The sequence below is a fragment of the Rattus rattus genome, chromosome 5 (assembly GCF_011064425.1).
Source record: "Rattus rattus isolate New Zealand chromosome 5, Rrattus_CSIRO_v1, whole genome shotgun sequence".
In the NCBI taxonomy this organism is placed as follows: Eukaryota; Metazoa; Chordata; class Mammalia; order Rodentia; family Muridae; genus Rattus; species Rattus rattus.
Genome location: NC_046158.1, coordinates 100,356,047 through 100,374,505, shown reverse-complemented (window position 1 = coordinate 100,374,505; position 18,459 = coordinate 100,356,047). Strand labels below are relative to the sequence as shown.

At 46.8% G+C, this 18,459-nt stretch overlaps 1 protein-coding gene across 1 annotated transcript in view; it reads right to left on the bottom strand.

Annotated features, from left to right (window-relative positions):
• Positions 1-234: 234 nt before the first annotated feature.
• Sord (sorbitol dehydrogenase) overlaps positions 235-18,459 on the bottom strand; it is a 31,363-nt gene continuing 13,138 nt past the window's right edge. The window contains exons 3-9 of the mRNA XM_032904091.1: positions 16,420-16,584; positions 11,948-12,107; positions 8,393-8,511; positions 6,512-6,577; positions 5,174-5,349; positions 2,188-2,309; positions 235-1,395 (exon numbers count right to left, since the gene is read on the bottom strand). Coding sequence (XP_032759982.1) covers positions 1,230-1,395; positions 2,188-2,309; positions 5,174-5,349; positions 6,512-6,577; positions 8,393-8,511; positions 11,948-12,107; positions 16,420-16,584 — 974 coding nt within the window. The 3' untranslated portion in view covers positions 235-1,229. The remainder of the gene's footprint in view (positions 1,396-2,187; positions 2,310-5,173; positions 5,350-6,511; positions 6,578-8,392; positions 8,512-11,947; positions 12,108-16,419; positions 16,585-18,459) is intronic.

Sequence of the window (18,459 nt, the reverse complement as noted above, 5' to 3'; positions counted from 1 at the left end):
TAGGAGATAATAAAATTATTTTGTTGCTGCCCCGTAACTGGAATTTCTCCGTTATGAGCAGTAATAAACATCTGATGTGCAGGATATAAGATGGGCAGCCCTCAGAGTTTGTAAGATTGTGTTTAGTACGGAAACCATGTCCCCTGCTGTAGGCTTTGTTATTCTTCCCTGTAAGAAACAGCGACGGGTGACCTAAGTCTGCTCCTTAAACAGAACAAACCACACAAGAGTTCGACACCAGCGACAGAATTTACTATTTGAAGCAGTTTGAGAAAGCTCAGGTGTTGGCCATGGCCTTCTCCAGCAGAGTCTTTTTTTTTTTTTTTTTTCATGTGACCCCTACTCATAGCTGAAGAGGTGGATTACAGGCTGCAGCCCAAGTTACATCACAGTTACTGTGCTCTTCTTGATTATCTTAAGATCACAAAGGGCATGATTTGGACCCAGATCTTATAAAGAAAAGCCCCATGATTTAATTAGGCTCTGTGATACCCATCCATCAGATATCACCAGCCTTAACAGCCGAGAAGGGGAGCATCTTCTGATGCCAGAACTGAGTGGGATGGGATAATAACTGCCTGGGAGTGAGCCTGGGAGAGGAGGCCAACCTGTGAGTGGGAAACTCAAGCCCTCCTGTGGCCCTCTTGTATGAGTTAGGCTGGATTTAGGATCTTTGGGTGGAAGTCTCCTGGTTGCTTAGCAACCAGTACTGCTCCTGATCATGAATGAGCACTGTTGGGAAGATGGCCTCCACTTTGCAAATGTAAGGACAGAATTCTGAGCTGAGGCAGAGCTGAGTGCCCTTATTCCCCTCAAATCAAATGACACTTGAGAAACACTGTGCTCTGAACAGCTCTGGGGCCACTTCCATGTTAATGACGTCATTTCTCCATGTTAGCCCCACTCTCTGGCACCCGCATTGGAACATGGATGAAGGCATGCTTCGTCTCTTCACCCAAAGAAAGTACAGAGAAAGGGCATTTCCGGGACCTCTGCCAGACTCTTGGTTCTAGACTTTACTCAGTATACACATCTCATTCTGGCTACGAGGTCCCCCAAGGTGCCCCTACTTCTGTCTTTAAGGCACGCCAGCTCCTCTAAGGCTCTCGGCTTATGAGTTTATTATTCCTACCATTCAAAAAGAAAGTTCTGCATTAATGGCTTCCCCTTCTGGTCCATTTAGCCCTTAGATGCTGAGAGAGTGGGCTAAGGGCATAGAGCAATCACATTTAGGGGTTCTGGTCATTGGGGTCACACTTGATCATAACTTTCAGCCCCACTCCCTTTTTGGCTGTTTCAAAGGCTTCTACAGCCTTTTCCAGGGGGAACCTATGGGTCACTAAGGGCTTTACATTCAAAGTCTTCGATGCAAGCATGGAAACTGCCATCGGCCACCTGTAAGAGATCACAGGCAGTCCATTAACCTTCCGGAAGAGTCAGGTCCCCCAGTTACTAAGCTCAGGAACTGTTCAACCATATTTGTTTCTGCAAGGTCAGCTTTAAAGTGACAGAAGCCTTGTGGGTTATAATCTTTGGGTACGGAGTTTATTTTCAGTCACCTCATCCATGCTTCTAGCTCCTCTGTGACAGACCTGTGCCATAAAGTTCTTTGGCATGAAGGCCTAAGTTATACTATGGATGCCAATACAATGAAAGCATCAGGGAGGTAGCCTAGGACGGGCTCAAGATAACCAATTAGCAGCCCAGAGTGGCAGAGCTGACTATAAAGTGGGTGCTGAGGGCATGGAACTGTATAGGCTGGAAATAAGAGGCATCACTGGGGAAGTGTGCTCCAGAGAGAGCACCCTTCCGGCACATGCTGGGGAACAGCAGAATATGTGTGAGGTGGGAGAGAAGCAACTCTCCAAGACAGATCCCTTATTCCCTTTAAAGGGGAGAAAACAAGTCTTAAGAAAGAAGTACACGCTCTCTCTCTCTCTCTCTTTTTTTTTTCTTTTCTTTTTTTTTCGGAGCTGGGGACCAAACCCAGGGCCTTGCACTTGCTAGGCAAGCGCTCTACCACTGAGCTAAATCCCCAACCCCGTACACGCTCTCTCTTAACAGCCCTGTGGTCAGGGAAGGGCCACATGAATAAGCATGCAGAGACGCCTGGTCTCAGGGGCTACACAGGACCTGTCTTGGGCATGCTGGCCGCTGGTCACCTTCCATCACCCTAAACATACTCACGTGTTGCAGTATCGAAACACGCCTTTGATATCCACCTCCCGCACAGCTGCGTGCACTAGGGGTAAATTGACCATCTCGGGGCCCATTCCCACAACCACCAAGGTCCCGCCAGAGTGAGTGGCCTAAGGAAGGAATAAAGACAGGAAAAGTCAGGATGTACACAGGAGGTCCAGATGAGAGCTGGACAAGTGTTTCTGTTATACTGCCACACTACTCTTCAGCACACCACCCAACGCTAACAGAGCAGCCGGTGAAAATCAGCTTTTGAAGACCCAGAAATGTGGATTGATAGAGTGGTTGACAGAGAAGAGACACTAGAAGTCAATTACTGGGTGGGCACAGTGCCATACTCAGTACCAAGGAAGCCAATGCAGGGGGCTTCTGAGAGTTCAAGACAAGTGTGGGCTACAGAGTGAGGGCCAAGTCAGCCTGGGCTACATAGTTGAGACCCCCCACATCTCAAAAAAAAATAAATAAATAAAAATTGGGAACCACACTCTGAGCTCATCAGTAGGGAGAAAACTGCAGCCATCACATAAAGCAGGCGACACAGCTTCATCCACACCATCACACAGACAGACTATTGAAACTACTGTGGTTTAAAAACAGCTTCATCCAGGAGGCCTGACAGGAACCACTTTGTCTCTCACCTCAAAAGTACTGGGCATAATGGATTTTTGTCTTCCCTAATGTCTGCTAACATCATGAAATTAGACTCAGTGAATCACTTCCTCCTTGAAGCATGTTGGAGGGGGGAGAAAACCTCCATTTAATGCCCTGTAACTACAGTGCTGGCCCCATGGCATTCAGTGGCCCTGGCCACAGGAAAAAGGACAAGTTGGTCAGACAAGGCAGCAGCTCTTATACCAGGACCATCGTGAAAGCTACAAAAAGAGCTACAGGGATGCGTACAGCCAGCCCTTTTGAGGGAGGCCGAAGAAATGCCAAGGAGAGAGGTCTTCGGTACCCAGATGAGAGGTGGTACCCCAGGCTGCTGGCTTCAAGACTGAGCAGCACAGCCCTGAACATGGTTCCTCAGCAAGCACCTCATGAATAACAACCACAGGGTTTGGCACTTACGTGCACTCAACATGTGGCTGTTTTCTGTTTTCATTAAAGTGCAGAAATCCTTACAAACCATTCAGAAATATATGTGCAATGGAAAAACATCACTGTCCCTATTGGAGATCAGTGAGAGGTCAAAGCTGTGAGTTGAGTCACAGAAAACTCTTGATTGATTTTTCCAGGAAAATGGTTTCCCCACTTGGGAGTTGCCTTCCTTGACAAAAAGGAGGAACTTACTGGCTATTCCAAGTAGCAAAGGCCAGCAGCATGCTAGCCACAGGTCAACGAATGCTCAGATCACCAGCCCACTGTGGGTGTGGTTAATATACTAAGAGATGCCCTCATTCTGCCCATGGGCATCCACACTCACAAACAGCACTCAGTCACCTTCCAGGCAGGAAGATAGTAGGCCCGCATTTGGTGCCCCTGCCTGCTGTGCTCATCGGAGGGATCACCATACCTTCTGCATGATGGCTCTACAACCATGTCAGGAGGACATGAGTCATGCCTGGGGAATACCTCAGATCATATTCACCTCTATGCCATCCAGGTTGCCTGGCAACTGTCCTACAGCATCAACGGTGGAAGGTGACATCTGTTCCCAGATATCAGGGCAGAATAGGAAGGGCAACCGCGTGCCTCACTGCTGCTCTGTGGTGTGGTACCACTCGCCTGCAAGCCACCTGCAGATGGCAGACAGAACTTCCTTGCTGCCACAACTTGCAATGTGATTAAAACAGAGCCTGGCACCCAGGAGGTACCCAAGAGAGTGCACCATGAGAGTAGCCCTACCATCAACAGACTCATCATCCCTAGGTCCCGCATGGAGACCACTGGCTTCCTATGAAGGTGGGGCAGAGGGTTTGTTGACTCTAGTAGAAACTCAGGACAGGACACTTGCTCATGTCATCCCCTAGCTCTGTGACACTAAGTGTCTTGGAGAAAGAATCATAGCAATGCTGCATGAGTTCCAGGCCCAAGGGCATGCCACAGCTAGAGGTAGGTGTGCCACAGCTGGCTGCCAGTCTCCCTGAACTTTTCACATGCTGCAAAGTGACCCGTGCATTTCTGAAGCAGGTCCTTAAGGTAGAGGCAGGAGCTTCTCCCAGCTCGGGCCCTCCCACCACACAGCTGCTTGTCTACTCCTTCCCATCCAGTGACAAAAGCTTAGGCAGTAGGGCCTACTCAGGCTGGGGCTGATTCTTGATCCTGACTCAAGACACTTAGAACCTGAGGACTTGGAAGCAGTTGAGCCAGGATGCTCACTGAAAACTGATTTCAGGAATTACGCTCAGAGGGCTGGCATCCAAAGGGCTAGTTTTTCCTCCTTTCCTTGTACTTTGCTCTGTCACTGCCACACCTTCCCCCACCCCAACTCCCTCTGTTTCCTATAAGTTGCTAATGGGGTGGGACCTTGAGGGGTGAATCAGGCACAGAGAGCTTATCTGCTCCTAACTCTGTAAGACAGCACCTCAATTACCAACTATGGCCTTGAAAAAAAATCCATCTCACCTTTGTGACTAGCTGAATTATTAACTGTGGCTTTGAATAAATGACACAAAGACTAGTTTTCCTCAATAAAACAATACAGGAATTTCCCACTCTACCAAGGCTCAGTTCCGTCTATCCTGTTTATGACTTTGCCAAGAGCGTTGCTTCCCTGGTACTTGTGCGACACCAACAGCAACCCCATCCTGAAGGGGTGTGTCTGCTTTTCACACTTGAACCTCACTAGGACTCAAAGCAAGTCCACACAAACAGTAGGAAAATGAAGTGCAGAAGGGTTGTCTGCCTCAGCTTGGGGGTCAGACAGCAGCCTGGCCGAGCTGGATGGCAGAATAACCTCCCCGCCACCCCCTCCCTATCTGCACCATCTCTGCCACGAAGCTGCACACCGGCAAGCTGCGCTCCGCTCACTCACATAGATGCCCGTCTGGATGGAGGACTCCGCTCCCGTGCATTCAATGGTGACCTCTGGCTTGCTCCCCAGCACACTTTCCACCTTCTTGGCAATGTCGTGAGGGTTCTCTTTGGCAACCTGGATGGTAAAGTCTGCTCCAACTTCCTTGGCCTTGGCTAACCGAGAAGCAGAGAGGTCTAAAGGGAAGCACAGTCATTTCAAGTGGAGAAGCCGAGCACCGACAAGGAAGAAAATAAAATGGGACAGGCGAGCTGATACAGCAATCCCCAGTGCAAGGGCTGAGGCTGCTGAGCCTGACACAACCCACGCTACACATCGCCTATGTGCAACACATATGCACCCACTCACAGACACCCTTTACATACAAACAAACCTCTACCCAGCCTCCCACACACTACAGCGCTACATAGCAACACACACACATGGACATGCATGCACTAATTTTGGTTACAGACCAAGCATGATCCTTCATTTAGCATTAAGAGGGGTAGTGTGAGTTTTCCTCTCTACAACAGCTACCTTCTCCTTTCACAAAAGGGCCTACTGCTAAATCCTGACTTGCTCACTCCTGGGAAGGCTGTTCCACTCTAGAACCCAGGAGATAGCAGGCGGAAGCTCTTTCAGACACCTATACTTCAGAACATGCTATGGTTTATCCCTTAAAGGTTCACACAAGGGGTTGGGGATTTGGCTCAGTGGTAGAGCGCTTGCCTAGCAAGCGCAAGGCTCTGGGTTCGGTTCCCCAGCTTCGAAAAAAAAGAAAAAAAAAAAAGGTTCACACAAGGTTTGCTCTACAGCATGAAGAGCTGAGGTAGTACAACCTTTAGGAGCAGGGACCTGTGCACTGGGCTACTGTCCAGGAAAGGGACCAGTGTTCTGGGACCGGGTCTGGATCTATCTAGTGTTCTGTTTTCACCCCACGCTCCTGTCATTGTGATGCCATCCACGGTGGGGCCTTCCTGAGAGACCAGACTACTAAAATAGTTTAATCTTAGATTCTTGTCTTCTGAAACAGTGAAGTAAAGCATTTCCTTTCTAAGCAACAGAAAATGGACTGACAGACAGAACGAGGCCCATTGTTGGCTTCAATTCCAGCTGTTTCCCTCTCAAAGAGATGTAAACAGAAGAAAACCTTACCACCAGATGTGGTAGCCATGCCTTTAATCCCAGTGCTCAAAAGGCAGTGGTAGACAGATCACTAAGTTCAAAGCCAGTCTGGCCTACAGATTGAGTTCAAGGTATAGCCAGGGTTACACAAAGAAACCTTGTTTCAAGGAAACTAAAAGAAGAGGAGGAAGAACAAGAGGAAGAGGAAGAAAGAAAAGAAACCCATCTTACCAATCACCACTACTTGAGAAGCTCCCATTGCTTTGGCCACAAGCAAAGTGACTATCCCAATTGGCCCTAGACAAAGCAGAGAATGGAGAATTTTGTTATATGTTAATAAAAGCATCAACTTTTTCCTGCCTGAGCCCCAGACAGGAGCCATGTTTTGTGTACACACATGTGCATGGGTTGCAAGTGTCCATCCAAATGCCTAGCAAACAATAAGAGTTTTAGAGCTGTTCATGAACACAGATGTGTACAAATGAAGGGTTTTTCTCTTATTAGTTAAGTTCTGGTTGACCCTTCACTTTTCAGTTTCCTTTCTCTTAGGCACTGCTGGAGAGAATTGAAAAGCACCAGAGACTAGATACCAGAAGGTCTGGATGTATTTCCCTGACCCCAACTTCAGGAGAACATACCACCCCCCTCCCCAGGGTGAGTCACATTCTTCCTTGATGCATCAAGCATCCTTCTTCCTTGAGGTGGGTCCCTGGGTTGACCCACCCACTAACCTGGTATTTGATTGCTAGATGGCACTGTGGTTTTAAGATAAAACAAAGCCCCACACAAGGCAATAAAAAAATACGTTGAGTTTGGCTCTTTTTGTTAGAAAACAACTTTGTGTATTTCCCCCAGTAGGCAAAACACTGGGAATACCTAAGATGTCTGAGATTAGTGCAGGTACCATGTATGGTAGGGTTGCTGCACGGCTTCAAAGATGTGCTGTAACTTTGCAGCCTGCCGTTGACATGGCAGGATTTGGTTCTTCATGTGGGTCCCCAGAATTGAGCTCAGCATCAGACTTAGTGGTAGGTACCTTTGCAGCTTTGCAGCTGAGCCCAGGGATGTTTGTTTGTTTGTTTGTTTGTTTAAGGGAGCATAGACTTCCGTAGCCTAAAGCCTATAATCCCAGACATCAGGAGGCTGAGGCAAGACTGTAATTCAAGGCTAGCCTGAGCTACATTAGCAAGACTCTACTTTCTAAAGTCGTAAGCCACATGCAAAGCCTAGCCAGGGATGGTAACACACATCTGCATTTCCAGCATTTAGGCAGCTGAAGCAGGAACATCATGAATCGAAAGTAAATTGACTACCCAGCTAGACCACTAAAAAACAAAGCAAAACAGTAAAAAAAAAAAAAAAAAAAAAAAAACCCACAAAAACTAAAAGCTGACTCTGCACCAAAATATTAACAGTGGTTCTTCTCCCAGGCTTGTGGGTAATGGGCTATGAACGAATTCCTATGTATGTCCGCACACTCACATGCATGCACATGCACACATGTGCATGTGTTATCCAGCCTACCAGCAATTAAAAACCCAGAATTATTTGGTCTTGGGCCTCTGAGATTTGTTCCAAGTAGCAAGAACAGGGTCCTGGTCAGTATCTGATCCCTCCTGTTACCAGGCCTACCTACTCCCTTTGCAGAGCGGCAAACCTTTCACTTCTCTTGTGTGATTTGCAAGTTCTTCCCTTCACTACCCCCAATATTTCCCTAGTGTATGTCAAGGGATTAAAGTTTATTGCAAGGTTTATAATGGCTAAGAGTTTATTCCCTGTGAAATCTGATGTTAGTTGCTACCATGCTCACAGACATTTATTCTTTTCTTTGTTTGGCCTTTTTGAGATAGGTTCTTACTGTGTAGCTCAGACTGGCCTGGAATACACAGGACTTCTCCTGCCTCAGCCTCCAGGTGCCGATGTGTGTGGATACATTCCCTCGCTGGTTCCTTTATTTAGCCCAGTGCTGATCACTGAGCCAGACTATCTAACGCTCTCCTTCCCAGAAAGAGTCTATGGTCAAACCCAGTTCTTGGAGAAGGAATGAGAGAGGGGAAGGATCTCCTCATTCCTGTCCGGGGAATCCACAGCCTCAAGCCCTCTGTTTCTTACCAGCTCCACACACAAGGACCTTGTTCCCCAGGGAAACCGAACCTCGACGGCAGGCATAGATCCCCACAGAGAGAGGCTCAATCAGGGCCCCTTCTTCAAAGGTGACACTATCAGGAAGCCTGAGAAGTAATCCAACATCCACAGTTAGTCTGACTCTATCAAGGTACTGACGATGCTCTCAAGTCTACACTGCAATACCACAGTAATACTACAGTAATACTGTCATTGACGTTACACTGTATTTGCCTAAGGTCCTACACCATCATAACATTTAAACCCTGACGTATGTGGATAGCCATGTACTAAGTGAACACGCTATGTTTGCTCACAACAGTGTTAGAATGATTTGGTAGTTGCTATTAGCCCCCTCTCCCCTGCTTCCCCACCCCCCACTGAGAAAGAAATTAGGCTGCAAGAGTTAAATGGCTCATCTCAGAAGTTCAAAGTGAAGCTCAAAGGGTTTGAATTAGAAGCAGATGTTTGCCCCCAAAGCCATGCTATATTATTATGTCCCTAGGAAAGTAAAGTTCTTTGGCAACATCACTTCAGAGTTCAGTGAACACATGGTTTCTGGTGATTTTTTTCAAGTGCTAGGGACTGAATGAACCCAGCAACCCAGTACTTGCACATAAGCAGCAGTTCACACTATGGCTTTCTAGTATGCACTTGCCAAGCAGTGAGGTAGCATCCCTGTTACCATCCTCATCACGTATCCCTAGCTGCCCCATGACTGGCTGAGATGGAAGTGGGAACTTTCCACAGAGCCCACAGAACCTTTGCAGCTAAGTTCTCGGCTTCTTTACTAAGCCGGCTGGCATCTCAACTGCATCCACAACTCCGATTCTGTGATGGCAACAGTGAGTGTTTGGGGAGGCTTGGCAAAGTGGGATGCCTTCTCGCCTACCCTCAGGACAACACTGTCAGGCAGGCAGGGAGGATTTTTCCCCTTTATTCTTCAGGAGACAAAAAGGCTAAAGGTGTGACAAGGAGTCCTGGCCGCCCTCGGTTGGCACAAGTGTCTCTGGGGGGTCCTATCCTACCCCTGGTTCCCAGCTATCCAGTGTTTACTTAGGTCCCATTTCTACACACACACACATATCCTCAGTCAAGGCATCCTGCCCCTTCACATTCTCCCACAGAGCAAGGATTGGCTCTAAGCTGAGTTTCTCTCCTCTCTCCAACCTCTCCTTAGCATACAAACACCAAAAAAAAATGAGGTCAGGGTGAGAGGGGAGGAAAGGGACCTGTCTGAGTGTTCTGTCAGGGGCTGCCTCCTCACGCTGTGCCTGGCTGACAGCAAGGCTCCAAGTTCACAGCGGAAGGCCAGGAGTCCGAGAGCAGCCCTTCTAACAACTGACCGAGGGCCAGAATGACGACTATGGCTTTCCTCGTGCAGAGCCCTTTGTAACTTATGAACGCCAGAGCACAGGCATCCTGGTGGATTTTACAGTAGTGTTCAGGTGAAAGACAAAAGGGTAGAAGGGGGAGCTGGACACCAGAAGATGTGGGACAAGAAATGCAGAGGTAGTGGCAGTGTAGGGGTCCTGAGAAACAGGATCAGAGAGGAAGGCTCTCTGGGTATACATCCAGGGAGCAGAGGCAGAAGGATGTTGTAGGAAATAATATAAATTAAAATCAAGACATCAACCCACACTATCATCAGCACCAGTGGTCCATAAGACATCTGTTTTCAACTCAATCAGCAAAACATTTCAACCTGACTAAGTTTCCAATTTCCATCCCACGCTGTCACCGGTTACTTCTGGGCCCAGCAGGCTTCCAGAACTGAGACAAGTTACAGAGACAGCTGTCTACCTGTACAATCCCCTGTCAGCAACACATAAGAGCATCAGTCCTCAGCCTCCTGGCTCAGGATCATTGGACAGACCTTTGAATTTTGAAGGACTGATTATTCTGACTTGGCAGAGATTATCAGAAGGAAGCCTTGGAGGAAAGGCAGAGGGCCCTAGGGGACCTCCTCAGATCTGCTCCTCAGATCAGTAGCTATTCTGTCAGGAGGTACTATCATGACGCCCATTTTACAGGCAAGGAAGGACATTAAGGATTTTAAACCCTAAAGTCCTTGCTCAAGATCAGTTTTGCACTTTACCACTGTGTTCCTCTGACTTCCATGACTTGGCAAAGGACCCAGAAAAAACCGAGCTGATTTAAACCTTGCTGAAAAGGCACACCCTACCCATATAGCCTGCTTTCTTTTAGACCTCAGTCATCACCACAAGATCTCTAGCCTGTGTCTCTCCTGTGTCTTTTCAGGGAGTACTAGAAAATCTCAGATCTAACCAGCTGTGGTGTGCATGTCTGTAGCCCCAGCAATCCGACCAGCTTAGCAGGAGGGCTGCCGTGAGCCTGGACTACATAGTCAGTTACAGGCCAGCCTGGACTCTATGGTAAGATCTTACTGAAGAAAAGGAAAGGAAGAGGAAGGGGAACCAAAATAAAAAGTGAAAAAAAATTAGAAGAAAAAAAAAAAACTCAAATTAGTTCCAGCAGACCAACTGAGCAGTTGACACATTTAGGCTCTGTCACACAAGCCCATACTGGCTGAGAGCTGCCTCTGGGACCAGGGTATACGGGAAGAGAAGTTGGGTCGATAAGGGGAATGGCATGCTAGCAGCTAGGGCCCAAAGGGACAACATGTGGCACCTTGCTTTTCTCTCAGACGTATCTTTCTGATCAAGACTGTTCCAGGCGAGAGAAGGGCGGTTTGCACCCTGGCTGTGATGTGTGCCTTGGTTCGTTAGCTTTCTTCTGCTTCAGCTAAGCCTTGCATACACTACCACAATGGTTCTCACCCCACTGCCATTCATCATTCACTAGGTATGCAAACCCGACTGTATACAAGCACACGCACTGATTGCCTCACTTAGCCTTCTGCTAGTTGACAGAAGCAGAGAGTCATCCTCTCCCCAGACACATGGAGGGGTTGACCTTACCATGCCAGGACTCATGCCCTGCACCAGCAGGGTCCTGAAGTGACTCTGGCTGGCCTTAACTGTTATAGACCAAGCCTTCCTCTGCCTCCAGAGTGCTGGGATTAAAGGAGAGTGATATCACACCTAGCTTTCTGTGGTTGCAGTGGACTTGGTTATAACAAGTTCTATCCAGAACTGCTGGAAGAGGTAAGTGATTTTGGTGGTGATTTTTTATTAGTGATCTGGGTAACGCGAAGTTAAACTGAAGGGTCACTGTTGAGTCAGACTGACCCCGAGGTTGACTATCTTCCTTCACACCACGAGAGGAAGGCCTGCCTGTAACGCCTTGTAATTAACAGACCGCTGGGCTGCATGTGGTGCCACATGACACTGGCAGATCTCTGGTTAGTTATCCTGATATATATCTCCATGAGTTTGGGCCTAGCCGGAACCACCTAGTGAGTCTTCCCCCCTTCTCGTATGTATGTATATATGTATGTATGTATGTATGTATGTATGTATGTATTATGTAAAAGTTGCTCGAGATAAAGAACTAAAAGAAAAATCTCCAACCAATGAAAAATAAAGGACCCCAGGGGTTGGCAAGGCTCTGGGCACCAACTTGTAGCAGAAGTCAGCGCTGTGCTTGTAGAAGCGGCAGAGGTTCCCATCATCTGGGGGCGTGGCACAGAAGAAGATGGATGGCGTCAGATTGTATCGGCCGATCTTGCAGAATTCATCTATTTCTCGGGGAACGCCAGGCTCGATGGCGACCCGATCTCCTGGAGAGAAGAACGCAGATGGCACCACATTTAAGAACAGAAGCTGAGCCTCAAGCCTGCTGGGTCTGGTTCTGCTTTCCAACCTCTGAAAACAGCAGCAGGGGCAGAAATGCCATGAAAGCATGGCCGCTCACGGGCCGAGGCCGGATGTGGGAATCCAGCATGGAAACCCTGACATCACAGACAAGGCTGACCTGTTTGTTGGCGCCTTCTCATTTCTCCTCCCTTTCCTCTTCCTCCGACCTCTCCACACCACCTCTGAGATCTAGCCTAGCTGGATCTCTAAGCCTAGCTGGCCTTCAACTCTCAGCAATCCTTGTCCTTTAGCTTTCTGTGTGCTGCGATTACGTGTGGTGACACAGTTCTCTCAGTGTCTCAGAACCTTCATCCTCTCGCCTCCCACTCCAACCCCTAAGGCACCGGAGGCTCTGAGTTTGTCTGTTTTTTATTAGCACTGGTTACACAGTATTTATTAAAATGGAGACCACCATGGTGTATATTCCTTGCACCTCACTTTTCATTAAGGAAATTTTTAGGTTAATACATGTTATAGATCAACGGTTTATTCCTTTGGGTGTGTGTGTGTGTGTGTGTGTGTGTGTGTGTGTGTGTGTGTGTGTGTGTGTGTGTGAGACTGAATAGCATTCCATCCTGTGAGCACAGCACCTAGAGCCAAGCTATTCTCTTGTTGGTAGACTCCTGGTAATCTGTTTTTAGATCATTTCTGAGTATTTTGACTCCTCATTTAATTGAGAGTACCTTAAGATTAGTAAGTCGTCTGCTTCATATATATTTTGCCATAATAAGAAACCACGGGAGAAGGCCTGGAAAGAGCACTGACTGCTCTATTAGAAGACCCAGCCTTGATTCCCAGCTCACAGCCAGCTCACGAATACCTGTAACTCCAGTTCCAGGGGATCTGACACTCTCTTTTGGCTTTCATAGGTACCAGGTGTGCACACGGTGCACAGACACACATGCAGACAAAACCCACACACATAAAAACATTAAACTTTAAAAAAAATAAAGCTTTATATTCTAAAAACACAAAGGGTTCACAGAAATCCCAATGGCTTTGAAGAGGTAGTCCTCAACTTGTCTGATCTCACCTGCTCCCACTGCCTACCTTTTCTGCTGCTCACGTAACAATTATTAAGGATAATATACTCGACATTCAAGGTCAACTCTTACATTATCTCATTTTACCTCCTAGTTATTATTAGTACATTACAACATGGAAACTCTCATTTGAAGAGTTATTTTTAAGAGGGGTATACATATTTTTTTCATCTCTACCAACTCCCTAGTAGAAAACATCTGCTGAGAATCGATGTGTGAGAATCCAGACACATTACTTAACCTGTGTCATTTTATTGGTCTGACCCTCTTCACTAGCTCAAAATAAAACCTTCTCAGATGACAGGTGGCTTATTGGTTCAAATATTCACTCTTGAGCCAGATCAAACAGGGTGGCATTCCAGCTAACTCTCAGACTAGCCAGTGGGTGACCCTGGGCAAGAACCACATTCCAGTGTCTGTATTAATAAAGCTAATAATGTGTACCTTGTGTCATTTTCAAGAATTAAATGATTACATGTATTAGCGTTTAATGGACAGCCAGCCAATACACACAAGCTTTCTTCTTCTGTTTATAACTATTCTTGTCATATATCCAGCTCCAAGACCCATATCTATGAACTCTCTTTAACCACCTCTGTGTCCTTTCCTTAACCCCTGACTATGTACTCTTTTTTTCTCCAATAATTAGTGCTGTTTGCAGTTCTAATGTCTGGCTCTCTAGCCAGATGTATAAATCAATCCAGGGCTTTTTTTTCCATTTCTCAAAGCACCTAACCCAAGTCTGAACCCACAGTAGACATTAGTTGAGCACTTGTTAGAACTTAGAGAACCTGGTCCAACACTACAGGAAGGAGTCAGTCACTGGTCGGGTGTTGGAAGACAAGAGCCTTCCACTCTGAGATGAGCCTCCATCAACACAGGCCTTTTCCATCTGCATTACCAACAAGTAGAGGTCTTGATTTAAGAATCCTAAATGAGACAATGTTTAACTTCTAAGTTTACCAATTCCTCTTTATGTCTGGGCTCAGAAACTAAACTATTTCACAGCACCTCCTACCAAACCCAAGCTTCCACCAATTAATTTGAAGCCATCTCCAGGCCATTGATGGCCTCATTAGCAAAGGAAGGTTGATACTAATAGTTACCTATGCCTAGACAGTTCAGACCTAATTCATTGTGCTGGAGGACGATGCAGTCTGCTGCTGCTAACAACTCTAGGACAATCAAATAAATACAGGTTTTACTGTTTTCCTAGCCATCTAATAAAAATCAAAGACTACATTATAGGCCCCAGGGAGAAGCCTACCACCGTTGCTGAGCTAAATGGATGTGTTGTCAAGCTACTTTTTAAATATTCGTATTTATACACATAGCTGAGTGCTGCCTACCCTCAGCCTTGGCCAAAAAGGTCTCTCTGCAGTGGTCAGCAGGTAATGTAGAGACCCAGAACAAAAGTGCCGAGAACAAATGACTAGAGTGCTCACCCCTAGGTGGGACATCTAGATCACACCGCACCCCAGGCTCAGGCTACAAGGGAGGAGGTAAAGGGATGTGAGAGTCTGGTGCTGTGAGATGCTGTCTTCCGGACAAGCCATTGCTATTGCACTCACAAGCTTACTGCAGCCATGTTTTCCTACAAGCAGTGAACATTCCAACAGTAGTTGGGCTCTGGTTTGTAAAAAGAAGGCAGACACATAGTAGGGTTAGTTGAGCATTGCTGGGTTCCTGGGCAAACGTGAGGATACATCACTAATATGCACAAAACTGTTACAGAAGAAATAAAAAGATACTCTATTTATTCTACTTAAATAAAACAAAAACTTTGGAATGAAAGACTAGTTGGCTAGCTTAAGGTTGGGTAGAAGGCTTAGCCTTGTTAAAAAGCCACAGTGCTGCCTAGGATGAGAATTTAAGGGAGCAGAAGGAGGAACGCCAAGATTTTAAGGTCATCCTTGGCTATATAGCAAGAAGGAAGCCAATTGGGCTGGAAGAGCCTCTCTCTGAAAAGAAAAGCAGGATCTAATTCAAAGATTCTAGGGTGTGGGGTTGGAATAGCCCTACCAGGAGAAAGCCGACTGTGTGCTGTGCATCCCAAGGTGACACCACACCCCCTCTCACACCTGGGAGAGACTCTCTGGGCACTCAGGATTATGATAATGGCAGAGCACGCCTTTAATCCCAAAACTCAGGAGGCAAAGGAAGGCAGATTTCTGAGTTCAAGACCAGGGCTGGAGAGATGGCTCAGCGGTTAAGAGCACTGACTGCTCTGCCAGAGGTCCTGAGTTCAGTTCCCAGCAACCACATGGTGGCTCACAACCATCTGCAATGGTATCCGATCCCTTCTTCTGGTGTGTCTAAAGACAGCGACAGTGTACCCACATACTTGAAATAAATAAATAAATCTTAAAAAAAAAAAAAGATCAGCCTGGCCTACAGAGATCCAGGGCAGGCACAGTTACAAAAGTAATCCTGTCTCAAAAAAACCAAAGAGTGTGCCTACACAGGAATAGACTCACACCTGAAATCATGAAAGCCAGGCATAGTAGCTCATATTTTTATAACAGTACTCTAGAGGCTAGGGCAAAAGGATCACCTTGAGATAGAGGATAGCTTGGGCTATAGAGCTCTAGGCCAACTTGGGTTACAAGGTGAGTTCTGGGTCAGCCTGGGCTATAGAGTGAAGCACTATTTCAAAAGTAAATGAGGGGCTGGAGATATGGCTCAGTGGTTAAGAGCACTGACTGCTCTGCCAGAGGTCCTGAGTTCAATTCCCAGCCACCACATGGTGGCTCACAATCATCTGAAATGGGGATCTGAAGCCTCTTCTGGTGTGTCTGAAGACAGCTACAGTGTACTCTATATATATTACATAAGTCTTTTTTAAAAGCTTCAAAAGTAAATGAATAATTACAAGTAAAATCAGAAAGGTCTTGATTTTCATTCAGTATATGGAAGCAGTTTGTAGCTTATGACAGGAATACTTTCCCCACCCCCTTTTCTGATTTATTTCACATTTTCCATCTTTTCCAAAGGGGTAGGGGGTCTAGACAAGAAACGTTGATCATTCCTGCATTCCCCAGCACACACTGTGACTAAGTACCTGCTTCTGTCCCTGGTCTCTGAGGCAGAAGGTAAGATTCCTACATTGGGGACCCAGCACTACCTCATACACCCCTGTACCTGTGCTTAGCGGAGACGCACTCCCAGCGAGAGCATTCCGACATTTACTGACCTGGTTTTAGGTGTTTCACCATCGGCCCCACTTTTGTGACTGTTCCAGCAGCTTCATGCCCAAGCACCATTGGCTTTTTCACAACGAAGTCCCCAATTCGGCCATGCTCCCAGTAGTGAACATCCGAGCCGCAGATCCCCACCGAATGCATCTTTAGTAATACGTCTAATGTGATAATGGAGACAGAGGAAACACGTGAGGGAAAGGCGAACCTTGCATTGCTCTCAGAGGCTCTAACAATTTCCCTCTGCACAGAGCAGAGCTGGGTTCTCAGAGTCAGGTACAGAGTTGAGATTACAAAGGAGAATGAGCTAAACAGAGAGCCCAACTGAGCTAGGAAGACAGATCAGCTTGAACACAGCAAAGTAACTGAGTGTGATGGTCCGTGCTTGTTGACTTGGCTGGGCTAGGGGACCCTGTTGCTTGGTCAATGTCCATGCAGATTTTGCTCACAGGGCAGAGTTCTTGTGAAGCGTCTAATGGTACAATTAGCATCTAATCAAGACTGTGAGTGGACCAAATTATCCTCCATAAAGTAGGTAGGTAGGCCTCATCCAATCAAGTAAAGACCTTGGGAGAGACTGCTGCCCTGCTCTGCAAGCCCAGAGCTTTCCAGACCCCACACCGCCCAGTCACAGGGTCAGAGGCTTAACATAAAATAAACTGTCCTCCTCCCCCTCTCCCAACTTCTGTATATATGCACATACATATACATAGGTATCTTACTTTGTTTGTACAAGATATTATGAGGAGTGAGCACTGTGTTAACCATTTAAAAGAACAAACTTCTGCAGGACTTGCTTGCCACTGCATGATGAACTGCCAAGTTCCTTATTTTCTAAAAAGGTGCAGCTTTACTTAGCTCTCCTCGACGTTAACTCACACATCCCCTTTGAGGGACTGAATCACGTGAGGTGCGGTGGTATTTCTACTGCCAAGTGTCCAGGTTTAAAACGATGGCACTGCTGGGCCTCTCAGCTCAAGTACCAAAGGATTCCTGCCCTGTCTGACTGAGCTGACTTTATGAACACCTCCCTGAGGAAAAACTCCATTTTTGAAAGACAAAAAGAGGCCAAGAGCTGTGCTATGTACTCGGAAACCTCAGTTACATACAGCATTTGTCACAAACCAACAGCAATCGATCCCCCCCCCCATTGTCTCTGTCCTTGGTTTTGATTGAGCAGTTAGGAACGACAGACTGAATTCTGAGGTCAAAGATAGAGAAAGATTACTGAAAACAGGAAAACTCAGCTTTCTCTATAGAAGTTCAAATCTGCATCAAGAGATGAGATGTCTCTTGCTGAAATGCTTGCTTTCTGAAATATTTTCTCCCAATTCAACTACAGCAAAAGGCAAAAGAATGAGAGTAGGCTGGGTGAGAGGGGGCCCTTCCCAGACCAGGAAAGGCCTTACTGACCTGGCTGCCTCTGCAACCAAAGCCACCTTGTCAGGACAGTGAGGTGCCTCCTCGGAACAGTCAGAACAGTCGTGAAAATGTTTACACCTTAAATTTGCATTGTTGCTAAACACTGAGAGGAACGGCTGGGTTTTTGTTTTTGTTTTGTTTTGTTTTTTGTTTTGTTTTGTTTTGTTTATCTTATCACTGCAAGTCAACAATCCAGCTGACCTTTGAGTAGCAAAGTTCAGGAGTTACCAAGAAAGCTATTTTCAATCTGATATTTGCCCAGAATCTGTGCTTCTGGGCTGAATTGTGTTGCGAACAACCCAGGTCATCAAGGACAGGAATCCAAGGGACCGAAGACTTGTGCATTGACTAACCCCTAGCCTCACCCTGGGATTCTAGAGATTATGAACTGGATTTTGGGATGGAGGGATCTACCCTGACCAACACACTCAGCATAACCTCCCCAGGTCCAGATGCCATCAACAAGTCTTCTTGACAGCTCAGCCCAGTGGGCTCACCCACTGAGAGGCCTAGAAATGGAGCAAAGGTTTTAGGAGCCCTGCCCCTACTCACTCAGTCACTTTTGATTAGGGGAAGGGACAGGGCTTCCCACAGCCCCGCCTACCCTCACCAAA